The sequence below is a fragment of the Halichoerus grypus genome, chromosome 15 (assembly GCF_964656455.1).
Source record: "Halichoerus grypus chromosome 15, mHalGry1.hap1.1, whole genome shotgun sequence".
Lineage (NCBI taxonomy): Eukaryota > Metazoa > Chordata > Mammalia > Carnivora > Phocidae > Halichoerus > Halichoerus grypus.
The window spans coordinates 50,468,444-50,484,724 of NC_135726.1; the positions used below are offsets into that span (position 1 = coordinate 50,468,444).

At 40.1% G+C, this 16,281-nt stretch overlaps 1 protein-coding gene across 3 annotated transcripts in view; it reads right to left on the reverse strand.

The window, feature by feature from the left end:
* LOC118536644 (uncharacterized) overlaps window positions 1–16,281 on the reverse strand; it is a 55,681-nt gene that overhangs the window by 10,108 nt on the left and 29,292 nt on the right. For all 3 annotated transcript variants that reach the window (XM_078063024.1, XM_078063023.1, XM_078063022.1), the window contains 2 exons: window positions 15,941–16,067; window positions 14,918–15,001 (listed from right to left, as the gene is read on the reverse strand). In XM_078063024.1, the coding sequence (XP_077919150.1) occupies window positions 14,918–15,001; window positions 15,941–16,067 (211 nt within the window). The remainder of the gene's footprint in view (window positions 1–14,917; window positions 15,002–15,940; window positions 16,068–16,281) is intronic.

A 16,281-nucleotide genomic window follows, 5' to 3' on the forward strand; every position in this document is an offset into this window, starting at 1 on the left:
ATACATAAAGAACTCTTTAAAGCCAACAATAAGAAAACAATCCATTTAAAATATGGGTAAAAAGACCTGAACAGACCCATCACCAAAGAAAATTATAGACAGCAAACAGGCCCATGAAAAGGTGTTCGACATCGTCATATGTCTTTAGTGAACTGCAAATTAAAATACCACTACACCTGTTAGAATGGCCAAAATCCCAAACAATGATAACATCATTGCTGGTGAGGATGTGGGGCAACTGGAACTCTCAATTCACCGTTGCTGAAAATGCAAAATGATACAGCCACTTTGGAGGACAGTTTGGCAGTTTCTCTTAAAACTACAAAAGTAAATTGTGGACCTTGGTCTTTACCCAAATATGTTCATACAAAAATCATCACACACAAGTTTACAGCAGCTTTATTTGTAACTGTCAAAACTTGGAAGCAATCAATTGAATGAATGAATAAACTGGTACATCCAGACAATGGACTATTATCCAGTGCTCAAAAGAAAAGACCTACTGAGCCTTCAACTAACTGTAAATTACTAGGTGAAAGAAGTGAATCTGAAACAGCTAAAAGCCCTGAGTCTACCTGTACGGCATCCTGGGAAAGGCAAATCTGTGGAGACAAAAGGATCGCTGGTTGACCGTGGGGAGAGGGGAAGGGAAATTAACAGGTGGAGCACAGAGAATTGTAAGAAAACCTATTCTGTATGGTACTTTAAGGGTAGATACATACCATTATAAATCTGAACACCTAAAACGTACAACACAGTGACCGCCAATGTACACTACAGACACGGGGCGACAACGATATATCAGTGTAGGTTCATCAGTTATGACAAACGAACCACTCTAGTATCAAATGTTGGTGGGGAAAGCTGACGTGTGTGCATGCACGTGTGCGCATGATCTATGGGAACTCTCTCTCTTCTCACTTTTGCTGTGAACCTAAAAGTGGTGTGAAAATCTATTAAAAATTGCGTGTGTGTGTGTGTGTGTGTATATATATGCACACACACATCTCAGTGAAAAAAATGAATGAAAATTAACATATATACCAACCACATGATCCAACCATTCCATTCCTTATTCTTACCCAAGAAAAATGAAGGCCTATGGCAATACACCCATGGATAGAAGAACATTCAGGATCTTCATTTGTAATAGCCCAAAACTGGAAACAAACCTCCATCAACAGGTGAATGAATAAATTGTAGTATATCCACACTGGAATACTACTTGGAAATAAAAAGGAATGAACTGCTGATAGAAGCAACAACATGGGTGAGTAAAAGACTGAGTAAAATAAGACAACTGAAAAAAAATATTGTGTGATTCCATTTATAAAGAAATTTTTAAAAATTCCAAGTAATGTAGAGTGACAGGAAGTAGATCAGTAGTTGCCTGGGGATGGGTGTGGGACAGGAAGGGGAGAGAGGGAGAGATTACAAATGGGAATGAGAATTTTGTACAACTTTTAAAGATTTTTTTTTTGCTTTAGAGTGCTTCCCAAATTAACCCCCCTTCCAGATCAGACAGGAAAAAGCCAAAACTATTCAGGGCCAGGGAGTAGGAAACTTTGGCTTCCAGAATTTCTGCCCTGAGAGCCACAGGAGTAACATTAATCTAAGTTCCTCCCAAATCCCTGGCTGACAATTAATGGCACAGGGTAAAATTTGCGAGTTTGATTCTCTTTTGACTCAATGCATTACTTAACCCACACACAGTTTGAGGTGTCAGAGGTTAGAACTCAAGGCTGGAAATACCACTGGAAATTTAAGGGAGAAAAATCAAAGGTAAGGGAATCAATCACTGAGGGTCAGTTCCTAACTAGGACTAAACTCTGCCCACATATTTGGCAGATCTCTCAACTATGCTTATGTAGCAAAGACCCCAAGGGCATGGACTGAAAAAGCAGCAGCCAAAAGTCAATAGAGACATAAGAGCAAAACTAAACAATATTCAATCTGCCCAAAATATTACAGGAAAGAGCAAACAGATGAGCAAAAATAGAAGACCAAAACAAAAGCATGATGGTAAATGTAAACACACCCATATAAATACACTGTAAATGTACTATCCTAAAATCAGAAGGCACATGTTGGCAGATCACATAAAAACAAAGATCCAACTATATGCTGTCAACAAAAAACCTATTCTAAATACAAATAATTAAAAGAATAGAAAGACATATAAATACATTCTGCAAAGCCTAAGAAAGCTTAAGTGGCTAAATTAATATCAGACAAAAAGTGACTACAAAATAGAACACCATTAAAGACAGAGAGTTGTAACAAAAGGGTCAATATGGCAAAACGTAACAATTACAAATGCCTATGTATCTAACAAAGACTACAAAATAAAGCAAAAACAAACTGAGCAACGGACAAAACCACAGAGTTAGAGATTTCAACACACTTGTCTTAGTTGCTGAAAAAACAATTAGACCATTAAAAAAAAAAAATCCGTGAAACAAAACAAGATCTGAACCCCTAAAGTTAACCACTTTTTTTATTTAAAATTTTTTATTGTTATGTTAATCCCCATACATCACATCATTAGTTTTAGATATAGTGTTCCATGATTCATTGTTTGTGCATAACACCCAGTGCTCCATGCAGAACGTGCCCTCCTCAATACCCATCACCAGGCTAACCCATCCTCCCAACCCCCTCCCCTCTAGAACCCTCAGTTTGTTTTTCAGAGTCCATTGTCTCTCATGGTTCTTCTCCTCCTCCGATTTCCCCCCCTTCATTTAAAGTTAACCACTTTAACCAAAATGAAACCACCTTACACCAGTTAGAAAGACAAAAATTAACAAGTCAGGAAACGACAAATGTTGGCAAGGATGTGGAGAAAGGGGAACCCTCTTACACTGTTGGTGGGAATGCAAGCTGGTGCAGCCACTCTGGAAAACAGTATGGAGTTTCCTCAAGACGTTAAAAATAGAGCTACCCTACGACCCAGCAATTGCACTACTAGGTATTTACCCCAAAGACACAGATGTAGTGAAAAGACGGGGCACCTGCACCCAATGTTCATAGCAGCAATGTCCACAGCAGCCAAACTGTGGAAGGAGCTGAGATGTCCTTCAACAGATGAAGGGATAAAGAAGATGTGGTCCATAGATACAATGGAATATTACTCAGCCATCAGAAAGGATGAATACCCACCATTTGCATCAACATGGATGGAACTGGAGGGTATTATGCTAAGTGAAGTCAAGCAGAGAAAGACAATTATCATATGGTTTCATTCATATGTGGAACATAAAGAATAGAGCAGAGGACCATAGGGAAGGGAGGGAAAACTGGGAAGAAATCAGAGAGGGAGACAAACCATGAGAGACTCTGGACTCTGGGAAATGAACTGAGGGTTACAGAAGGGAGGGGGTGGGGGGGATGAGGTAAAACAGTGAAGGGCATTAAGGAGGGCATGACAAAGGAGGCACAATTATACAATGGGGAAAAGACAGTCTTGAATAACTGGTGCTGGGAAAACTGGACCACTTTCTTATCCTATACACAAAAATACACTCAAAATGGATGAAAGACCTAAGTGTGAGACCTGAAACCATAAAAATCCTAGAAGAGAGCACAGGCAGTAATCTCCTTGACATGGGTCTTAGCAACATTTTTCTAGATTATCTCCTCAGGCAAAGGAAACAGAAGCACAAATAAACTATGGGGGCTACAGCAAAATAAAAAGCTTTTGCACAGCAGAGGAAACCATCAATGAAATAAAAAGGCAACCTAGTGAATAGAAGATATATGCAAATGATACCTCTGATAAGGGGTTAATATCCAAAATATATAAAGAACTTCTGTAACTCAACACCAAAAACCCAAATAATCCAATTAAAAAATGGGCAGAAACCTGAATAGACATTTTTCCAAAGAAGACATATAGATGGGCAAGAGACCCATGAAAAGATGCTCAAAATCACTCATCAGGAAAATGCAAATCAAAACCACAATGAGATATCACCTCACTCCTGTCAGACTGGCTAGAATCAAAAAGATGAGAAATAAGTAGTTTTGGTGAGGATGTGGAGAAAAAGGAACCCTTGTGTACTGTTGGTGGGAACGTAAATTTTTGCAGCCACCATGGAAAACAGTATGAAGGTTCCTCAAAAATCAGAAGTACCACATAAGCTAGTAATTCCACTACTGGATATTTACCAAAAGAAAATGAAACACTAATTCAAAAGGATATATGCACCCCTATATTTACTGCAGCATTATTTACAAAAGCCAAGACATTAAAGCAGCCCAAGTGTCCATCAACAGATGAATAGGGAAGATGTATACACACACACACACACAATGGATTACTCATAAAAAACCGAGATCTTGCCATTTGCAACAACATGGATAGACCTAGAAGGTATGGTGCTGAGTGAAATATGTCAGAGAAAGACAAATACATTTGATTTCACTTATATGTGGAATCTAAAAATCAAAACACGTGAACAAAGCAGAAACAGGCCCATAAATAAGAGAGAACTGGTGCTTGCCAGAGGGGGTCGGGGGATGAGCAAAATAGGTGAGGGGGGCGGGTAGGAAGTACAGGATTCCAACTGTGGGATGAACGAGTTATAGGGATGAAAAGTACAGCATAGGGAACACAGTCAACAGTCAGGTAACAGCGCTGTATGGTGACACATAGTAACATAACGCATACAGTTGTCTAGTCACTATGTTGTACACCTGAAACTAATGTAACCTTATGTCAACTATACTTCAATAAAAAAATTAGATTTAAATAAAGCCAGTAAGATATCCAGAAATGTCCTTATATCAAAGTTAAATACACTCTAACCCACATGTCAAACAGGAAATTGCACGGGAAATTAGAAAATATTTAGACACATGAAAAAATGCTCAACATCACTAGCCATCAGGGAAATACAAATCAAAACCACAATGAGATACCACCTTATACCAGTTAGAATGGCAAAAATTAACAAAACAGGAAACAGATGTTAGCGAGGATGTGGAGAAAGGGGGAACCCTCTTACACTGTTGGTGGGAATACAAGCTGGTACAGCCACTCTGGAAAACAGTATGGAGGTTCCTCAAGATGTTAAAAATAGAGCTACCCTGGGTGCCTGGGTGGCTCAGTTGGTTGAGCAACTGCCTTCAGCTCAGGTCATGATCCTGGAGTCCCGGGATCGAGTCCCGCATCAGGCTCCCTGCTCAGCAGGGAGTCTGCTTCTCCCTCTGACCCTCCCCCCTCTCATGTGCTCTCTCTCTCCTCTCATCCTCTCTCTCAAATAAATAAAATCTTTAAAAAAAAAAAAAAAAAATAGAGCTACCCTACGACTGAGCAATTGCACTAATAGGTATTTACACCAAAGATACTGATGTAGTGAAAAGAAGGGCCACATGCACCCCAATGTTCATAGCAGAAATGTCCACAATAGCCAAACTGTGGAAGAAGCCAAGATGCCCTTCAAGAGATGAATGAATAAAGAAGATGTGGTCCAGGGGCGCCTGGGTGGCTCAGTTGGTTAAGCAACTGCCTTCGGCTCAGGTCATGATTCTGGAGTCCTGGGATCGAGTCCCACATCGGACTCCCTGCTCAGCAGGGAGTCTGCTTCTCCCTCCGACCCTCCCCCTCTCATGCTCTGTCTTCCATCCTCTCTCTCAGATAAATAAATAAAATCTTTAAAAAAAAAAAAAGATGTGGTCCATATATACAATGGAATATTACTCAGCCATCAGAAAGGATGAATACCCACCATTTGCAGCGACATGGATGGAACTGGAGGGGATTATGTTAAGTAAGTCAAGCAAAGACAATTATCATATGGTTTTACTCATATATGGAACATAAGCAATAGCACAGAGGACCATAGGGGAAGGGAGGGAAATCCGAAGGGGGAGAAATCAGAGGGAGACGAACCATAAGAGACTATGGACCCCAGGAAACAATCTGAGGATTTCAGAGGGGAAGGGGGTGGGGTAGGCGGTACCAGGGTGATGGGTATTGAGGAGGGCATGTGCTGTGATGAGCACTGGGTGTTATACGTAACTAATGAATCACTGAGCACTACATCAAAAACTAATGATATACTAGGCAGTGGCTAACTGAACATAATAAAAAATAAATTAAAAAAAGTCAATTTGGCTCTCAAAAAAAATTTTGAAATGATGAAAAAATATATCACAATTTCTGATGTGCAGTTAAATAGCATTCAGATAATTTTATAGCTTTAAACGTTTATAGTAGGTTTTTGATTTTAGACTTTTTGTTTTCTAAGTTTCCATCTCAAGAAGCCATGAAAAAAGGAAATTAAGGAAATCAGAGTAAAAATCAAATAAATGGAAACAACAGGAAAATTCAACTTCAGGCATGAAAGATAGACTTTTTTTTTTTTTTTTTTAAGATTTTTTATTTATTTATTTGACAGAGACACAGCGAGAGAGGGAACACAAGCAGGGGGAGTGGGAGAGGGAGAAGCAGGCTTCCCGCGGAGCAGGGAGCCCGATGTGGGGCTCGATCCCAGGACCCTGGGACTGTGACCTGAGCCGAAGGCAGACGCTTAACAACTGAGCCACCCAGACGCCCCAAAGATAGACTTTTACTATAGATCTTAGAGGCATTAAAATAAGGAGATATATTCAACAACTTAGATTTTTTAAGAAGGTACTAATACCCTGAAACATACAAATTACCAAATCTGTTGCAAGAAAAGCAAAAAATCTAAATAGTTCAGGAATTTAATTCATAAATTATCACACTCACACAAAAAGACCAGATGACTTCACCAGTGAATTCCACTTAGCACTCAGGAAAAGAGTAATACCAGTCCTATACAAAGTCCTTTCAGGAAACAGAAGAGGAAGCTATACTTGAAAGTTATTGTTTAAGGGCAGTGTTACCTTGATATCAAAACCAGACAAAGACATCAAGTCCCAAGAATATGACAAAAGCCCTCCTCAACACAGGTGCAAAAATCCTTAACAAAGGTCAAATCTTGTTTCTAGAAACGTAATAAAAAGAATACTAGTACATCATGAGTAAGTGGGGTTAATCCCCAATGTTAAAACAAGACAACAGGCCCCAAATGGAGTTGCTTATGCTAAGCCCCATGCCACCAAACCAAGACTTAATTACAATTTTGGCTCACCCAGAAACAAAATCTTAAACCAATCCCCATCTGCTCTAGTTAGTTACCTCTGCTATCTTTTTAAGGGAAACTAACCCTGCAATAACCAACCGGCTTTTTTTTTTTTTTTTGCCTCATTTAACTTCCTGGTTCCTGTTCCCTTCTGCCTATAAAAGTCTCTTATTTTATATAGCTCCTCAGGGAGCTTTTCTGTCTCCTATAATGAATGTTGCCTGATTCATGAATCACTGAATGAAGCCAATAAGATCCTGAAAATGTAGTCAGCTGAATTTTGTTTACTAGAAGGAATGCAAGGTTGTTTTAACATGTGAAATCACCAATGCATTTTACCATATTCACAGCATAAAGAAGAAAATCTTATGATCATCTCAGTAAATGCAGACTAAGCATATTATAAAATACATATATACATATACTCATCCCCATTCATAATAAAAATTCTGAAACTAAGAACAGACGGGAACTCAACCCAATAAGAAAACCTGTGGTTCACACCATTAACAGTGGTGAAAGACTGAATGCTGTCCACATGCATTCAGGTAAACAAACTAGCCATCAAAAAAAGGTGTTCATATTGGAAAAGAAGAAAGAATGTACATTTTTGTGTCACAATTTTCTACATAGAAAATCTTTAGGAATGTACAAAAAAGTACAAAAATGCCTCTAGAATATACCAATATGGGAAGACTGCAGCCTACAAGGTTGATGTCAAAAACTGATTATATTCCTAAGTTGTAAAAGCAAATAACTGAAAAATGAAATAATTCTATTTAGCATCAAAAAATAAACTTTTGAAAAATTAAAGATTAATAAAACATATCCACTGAATACTATAAAATGTGATATTGTGATTTATAATATGTATTTTGGTCATCAGTTCCCGGCCCACATCCCAAAATCCTTGGAATTTCCTAAGACAAAAGAACAACGGGAGTATCTTTGTTATAATATTTGATGTCTCATTCTCAGCTCCCGAAACCCTTCCGTAGCCATAAAGGTGACATGGATCCTGTACTTCCTAATAAACCTCTTTCAACCATATCTGAGTTTAGGTTAATGAGGTGACTTTTGGAAATCCCCTAAGGATGGCAGGCCAGTTGCCATGATGTGGGGCAATCAACCATGATTAGAGGTCCCACCTCCTGACCTCTGGGAAAGGGAGAGGGGCAGAAGGCTGAACCAATCACTAATAGCCAATGACCTAATTGATCATGCCTAAGTAATGAAGCCTCCCTAAAAACCTGAAAGGAAGGGGTTCAGTGAGTTTTCAGGTCAATGGACATGCAGGGAGAGTGGTGAGCTCAGAGAGAGCCTGGAAGCTCCGCACCCCTTCCCACATATTTAGCCCTGTGCATCTCTTCCATGTGGCTGTTCTGGGTTATATCCTTTTATAATAAACTGACAATCTAGTAAATAAACTATATTCTGAGCTCTGTGAGCCACTGAGCAAATTAACTGAACCCCAGGTGGGGGCTGCAGGAACCTCTAAAGCACAGTTAACCACCTGGACTTGTGACTGGCCGCTGAAAGGGGGTGAAGGGTGAGGGGTGAGAATCTTGTAGGACCAAGCCCTTAACCTGTAGGATCTGATGCTATATCCAGACAGATGGTGTCAAAATTGAGTAGAAATGTGTGACACCCAGCTGGCATCCTGACTAATTGCTTAGTATGGCAATAACCTCCACATATTAGAACTGGTGTCAGAATTACAGAATTTAGGGGCACCTGAGTGGCTCAGCTGGTTAAGAGTCTGACTCCTTGATTTCAGCTCAGGTCATCATCTCATGGTCGTGGGATTGAGCCCTGCATCTGTGCTCCATGGAGAGTCTGCTTGAGGATTCTCTACCCTCCACCCCGCTCCTCCCCCTGCTTGCATGGTCTCTCTCTAAAATAAAGAAATTTTTCTTTTTTAAAGATTTTATTTATTTATTTGACAGAGAGAAACACAGCGAGAGAGGGAACACAGCAGGGAGAGTGGAAGTGGGAGAGAGAGAAGCAGGCTTCCCGCCAAGCAGGGAGCCCGATGTGGGGCTCGATCCCAGGACCCTGGGATCATGACCTGAGCCGAAGGCAGACGCTTAATGACTGAGCCACCCAGGTGCCCCTAAAATAAATAAATCTTTAAAAAATTATAGAACTGAAATGTGTCACTACAAAAAAAATCAACTAAACACAAACAAATGTGATAATGAAATAGGGGCAAAAAAGGTTTAAGACACTGGTGTTATATGCAAATGATAAATTGTTGAACACTATCTGAGACTAATGATGTGCTATATGTTGGCTAATTGAATTTAACTGGGTGCTAGGCATTAAGGAGGGAACGTGATGTGATGAGCACTCAGTATTATACACAACTGATGAATTACTGAATGCTACATCTGAAACTAATGATATATTGGCTAATTGAATTTAAATTAAAAAGAATTTAAAGAAAGACATACATGAAACAAATACAAAACAAATAACAAAATGGCAAAAGTCCTTCCCTATCTTTCTCTCTCTCTCTGCCTCTCCCCTCCTCTCTCTCAAATAAATAAATCTTTTAAAAAAAGGTAAGTTCTGGAGATGTACAACATGATAACTATAGTTAACGATACTGTATTATATGTTTAAAAGTTTCTAAAGAGTAGATCTTAAAAGTTCTCAACACAAGGAAAAAAATTAACTATATGAGGTAATGCATGTTAACTAAGCTTATTAGAGTAATCATTTTGTAATATATACAAATATCAAATCATTATGTTGTACAACGTGGACAATGTTATATGTCAATCTTACCTCAATAATACTGGAAAAAAATTAAAAAGATCTCAAATCAACAATGAAACTTTACATCATAAAAAAAAGGAACTTTACATCATAAGGAACTAGAAAAACAACAAACTGGGGTGCCGGGATAGCTCAAACAGTAGAGCGTCCAACTCTTGATTTCAGCTCCGGTCATGATCTCAAGGTCATGGGACCGAGCCCCACATCAGGCTCTGCACTGAGCGTGGGGCCTGCTTGAGATTCTCTCTTCCTCTCCCTCTGCCCTCCGCCCCTGCTCATGCAAACTCTCTCTCTCTTTAAAAAAAAAAAAAAAAGAAAGAAAAAGAACTAAACCTAAAGCTAGCAGAAGGAAATAACAAAAGGCAGAGATAAATAAAATACAGAATTGAAAATCAATGAGAAACAACAGCTGGTTCTTCAAAAGATCAACAAAATAGACAAAAATTTAGCTAGAGTGGCTAAGAAAAGAGAGAAGACTCATTACTAAAATTAGAAAGTGGGGATGTTACTACTGACTGTAGAGAAACAAAAAAGATTATAAGACAGCACTATGAATAATTGTGTGCCAATAAATTGGATAACCTAGATAAAATGGACAATTCCTAAAAACAAACCTAAGACTGAATCACGAAGAAACAGAAAACCTAAGTAGACCTGTAACTACTACAAAGACTGAATAAGTGATCAAAAACTTCCCAACAAAGAAAAGCAGGGACCAGATGGTTTCACTGGTGAATTCTACCAATCATTTGAAGAAGAATACCAATCCTTGGGGCACCTGGGTGGCTCAGTTGGTTAAGCGTCTGCCTTTGGCTCTGGTTGTGATTTCAGGGTCCTGGGGTTGGACCCCATGTCAGGCTCCCTGCTCAGCGGGGAGCCTGCTTCTCCCTCTCCCTCTGTGATCTCTCTCGTTCTGTCTCTCAAATAAATAAAAATCGTTTAAAAAATAAAAATGAGGGCGCCTGGGTGGCTCAGTTGGTTAAGCGACTGCCTTCAGCTCAGGTCATGATCCTGGAGTCCCGGGATCGAGTCCCACATCGGGCTCCTGGCTCGGCAGGAAGCCTGCTTCTCCCTTTCCCACTCCCCCTGCTTGTGTTCCCTCTCTCGCTGTCTCTCTCTCTGTCAAATAAATAAATAAAATCTTTAAAAAAATAAAAATAAATAAAAATAAATAAAAATGAAGAATATCAATCCTTGTTAAACTTTTCCAAAAAATGGTAGAGGAAGGAACACTTCCTACTTATTCTGTAAGGCCAGGACTGCCTGACACTAAAGCCAGACAGAGACACAGTAAGAAAGGAAACTAAAGACAAATATCCCTTATGAACACTGATCTAAAAATACTAGCAAACCAAATTCAGTAGTATATTAAAAGGATACTACCACATGACCAAGTGGGATTTATTCCTGACATGCAAGGATGGTTCGACACACAAAAATCAATGTGATATGCCACATTCACAGAATAAAGGAAAAAACGACATAATCATCTCAGTTGATGTAGAAAAAGAATATGAAAAAACTCAAAATACTTTCATGATAAAAACACTCAACAAACTAGGAATAGAAGGAAACTGCCTCAACATAATAAAAGTCTTAAATGAAAAACACACAGTACACATCAGACTCAATGGTGAAAGAATGAAAGCTTTTCCTCTAATATTAGGAATAAGGCAAGGATGCCTACTTCTGTCCCTAATATTCAACATAGTACTGGAAGTTTTAGCCAGAGAAATAAGCGAGAAATAAAAGGCATCCAAATTGGAAAGCAAGAAGTAAAACTGTTCACAGATATGATCTTATATGCGGAAAATGCTTAAGATTCCATATAAAAACTGTTTAATAAATGAATTCAGCAAAGTAGCAAGGTACAAAGTCATGCACAAAATCAGTTGCATTTCTATACATAAACAATGAACAATCTAAAAGGATATTAAAAAAACAATTCCATATACAATAGTATCATAAAGAATAAAATGCTTGGGAATTAACCAAGGAGGTGAAAGACACGTACACTGAAACTACAAAACACTGATAAATTAAAAACAAAAAAATTGAATGACAGACCATGTTCATGGATTGGAAGGTTTAATGTTGTTAAGATATCAATGCTACCCAAAAGGATCTACAGATTCAGTGCAATCTCTATCAAAATCCCAACAATACAGGAAGAGAAAAACCCATCCTAAGATTCACATGGAATCTCAAGGGATCCTGAGTAGCCAAAACAACCTTAAAAAAAAAAAGTTGGAGGTAATCACTTCCTAGTTTCAAAACTCACTATAAAGCTGCAGTAGTCAAAACCGTGGGGTACATACATAAAGACATACAGACCAAGGGAATAGTCTAGAGAGCTCAGAACTAAACCATCACATACAAAGTCAAATGGTTTTTGACAAGGGTGCCAAGACCATTCAGTGGGAAAAGGGCAGTCTTTTCAATAAATGGTGCTAGAGAAATTGGATATCCACATGCAAAAAGAATGAAGTCAGACGCTTCCTTATTCTATATTCAAAAATTACTTCAAAATGCATCAAAGACTAAACATAGGAGCTAAAACTATAAAACTACTAGGAGAAAACATAGGGCAAAAGCTTCATGATATTGGACCTGACAATGATTTCTTGGATAATTCCCTACAGGCACAGGGAATAAAAGAAACATATTTGAAAATTTCATGAAAATTAAAAATTCTTATGCATCAAAGGACACTATCAGTAGAGTAAAAAGGCCACACACAGAATGAGAAAATACTTGCAAATCACATACCCAGTAAGGGATTAATATTCAGAATACAGAGAACTCCTAAAACTCAACAGAAAACAACCAACCTGACTCAAAAATGGACAAGAGACTTGCCCAGACATTTCTCCAAAGAAGATACCCGAATGGCTAATAAGCACATGAAAAGATGCTCAGTATCACTAATTATTGGAGAAATGCACATCAAAATAAGATACCACTTCATACCCATCAAGGTGGTTATTATTAAGAAAAAAACCCCACAGGACAGGAAACAACAAATGTCGGTGAGGATGAGAACAACTGGAACCCTGTGTATCGCTGGTGGGAACATAAAATAGTGTGGCTATTGTGAAAAACAGTATGGCAGTTCCTCAAAAATTAAAAATAGAATTACCATACGAGGCACACCTGGGTGGCTCAGTCGGTTAAGCATCTGCCTTTGGTAGACTTCCGCTCAAGGGGAGTCTGCTTCTCTCTCTCCCTCTGCCCCTCCCGCCCCCTTGCCCCCCTCCCCACCCCGTGCATGCGTGCGCTCTCCCTCTCAAATAAAGTTTTTATTTTTTATTTATTTTTTTAAAGATTTTATTTATTTACTTGACAGAGAGATACAGCCAGAGAGGGAACACAAGCAGGGGGAGTGGGAGAGGGAGAAGCAGGCTTCCCGCAGAGCAGGGAGCCCGATGTGGGGCTCGATCCCAGGACCCTGGGATCACGACCTGAGCCGAAGGCAGACGCTTAATGACTGAGCCACCCAGGTGCCCTCAAATAAATAAAATTTTAAAAAAATTACCATACAATCCAGCATTTCTATTCTGGGTATGTACACAAAAAATGGAAAGCAGGGACTTGAACAGATATTTGTACACCCATGTTCACAGCAGCATTATTCACAATAACCAAATGGTACAAACAACCCAAATGTCCATCAATGGATGAAGAAAATGTGGTATGTACATACAGTGAAATATTATTCAGTCATAAAAAAAGGAAATTCTGACATACAACACGATCACCCTCAAAGACATTATGCTAAGAAAAATAAACCAGACACTAACGGCAAATACTGCATGATTCCGCTTATGTGAGGTACTTGAAAGAGTCAAATCCATAGACACGGAAAGGAGAACCGTGGCTACTAGGAACTGGGGTAAGGGAAGAACAGGGAGTCATTGTTTGATGTGTAGAGTTCAGTCTGGGATGATGGAAACGTTCTGGAGATGGACAGTGTTGACAGTTGCACAACAATGTGAATGTACTTAATGCCGCTGGGCTGTACATTTAGAGATGGTTAAAATAAATTTTATGTTATGTATATTTTACCACAATTTAAAAATCATATATGTTAGTAAGCCTGGTGGTATAGCGCTTACACACAATTAAGGCAAGTCAAGGATATGGAGAGTGACGGGAGATGGCATTTTAAGCGGTGGTCAGAGAAGGCCTTGGAAGAAAGGATTTCTTACCGACATGAGTAAGAAAGCCAGAGCGACTGGATGTGTACGGGCTGGCAGCATTCCAGCCAGAGAAGAGAATGGAAAAGGTCCTGATGTAGAGCATATTTGTGCTGTCTGAGGCAAAAGTGAGGCTGGCAGACAAAGCAGTGGGGTGGGGGGAGATGACTGGAGAAAAATGTAGAATGAATGTTTAAGCTGGGGGAATGAGCACATACCATAGGGCCTTCCAGGCCGCTTGAACACTTTGGTTTTTCTTTTTGTTTTTTTAAAGATTTTATTTATTTATTTGAGAGAGAGAGAGCATGAGTAGGGTGAGGGGCAGAGGAAGAGGCAGACTCCCCACTGAGCAGGGAGCCTGATGCAGGGCTTGATCCTCAGACTCTGGGATCATGACCTTAGCTGAAAGCACTTGACCAACTGAGCCTCCCAGGCACCCATTTTTTGGTTTTTGTTTTGTTTTGTTTTGTTTTGAGAGAGAGAGCACAGGCAGGGGCAGAGGGAGAGAGAGAATCTCAAGCAGACTCTGAACTGAGCATGGAGCCCAACGCAGGGCTCGATCTCACAACCCTGAGATTATGACCTGAGCCCAAACCGAGTTGGATGCTTAAATGACTGAGCCACCCTGGTGCCACGAACACTTTCAGTTTTATTCTGAGTGAAGGGAGAAGGCTGTGGAGGGTTTGAAACAGATGAGTGACATGATATGATTAATGTTTTCAAAGGGTCTCTCTGGCTGCTGCCTGAAGATTATCCAGAACAGAGGCAGAACACTGGGGTCGTCACCTACAAAGACCCCGGTTGCACAATTTTTATCTGAGTGCCTACCTCTTTCAGTGTGGATCTCCTTCATGCAAAGCTTTTCCTCTCTCTCCAACTGGGATATCATATCTGGTTTGGAGGATGAATGCCCTATGAAAAGATAAGATAAAAGTGAAAAACATTAAGGGCGAAAGTACTGAAAAATTTTGGTTCTCATCCCATAATACAATAAGGCTCTGCCCCTCCCCAAAGCAGTGTTTGTCAAACACTTTCCTATCACCACCCATAGTAAGAAATACACTTGGTATCATTAGAGATATATCACTACCACACAAAGTCTAGAAATAAATGATCAAATGAACTGTTTCTTCTTATTTTTTTTTAAGAGGGGGTGGAGGGAGGTACAGAGGGAGAGAGAGAATCTCAAGCAGACTCCATGCCAAGTTCAGAGCCCCACTCAGGGCTCCATCTCACAACCTTGAGATCGTAAGCTGAGCCAAAGTCAAGAGTCAGATGCTTACCCAACTGAGCCCCCCAGGCACCCCCCAAATGAACGGTTTCTAACCAATGTCTGTTTTTGTCACATTCTTCCCAGTCTGACACCCCTCACTAGAAACAGCTTGCTGTTACTGCTACCATGTGCACCAACGTGCACCATTCTAAGGAGCTCTGATACTATTACTCGGTTCTGTAAGTGTTCTGTAAGACTGCTGATGCAATTTACTAAATTAGTTTCCTGACCCACCAATAGGTCATGATCTACACGTTTAAAAAATATCTATGAAATATGGAGCCAGGTGAAGACAAGCTTAACTGTTCATTTATAGTTCATTTACATGCAACAACGTCTGCCTTGGAACAAAGACTAGAAACGTCTTGTCTCCGTGCTCCAAAGGGACTGGAAAACTCTGGCCTCTGAGGAGTCCTGAAGCCATGAACTAGTGGGCAGAGGCCAGGGAAGCCACTAAACATCCTAATATCCACAGAACAGTCCTCAAAACAAAGAATCATCTGCCCCCAAATGTCAATAGTGCCTAGGTTAAGAAACCCTGCTTGAGGGGATGAGTTACAGAAAGATCCTGTGCTCACCCACAGAGACCAAGTTCCTGAAGTTCTCCAGCATCACGTCTCGGTACAGCTTCCTCTGGGCGGGGTCCAGCAGCCCCAGCTCCTCCTCCGTGAAGACCACGGCCACGTCCTTGAACGTCACGGTCTCCTACAACACCGAGCACACGCAACCTCAATCTCGCACCCGGTGGCCACGGGGAGCAGGGCAACGCTGAGGGGGTGGAGGAGCTATGTGGGAAGTTTCTGAGGGATCTGAGCAACTCTTCTGAATAGTTTCTCCTCCTCCCCTTCCACAATCATACCAAAAATGCGAGGGTCACGGGGCGAGGAGAAGGAAAGAGAAGAAAAAGAAAAATACCTGT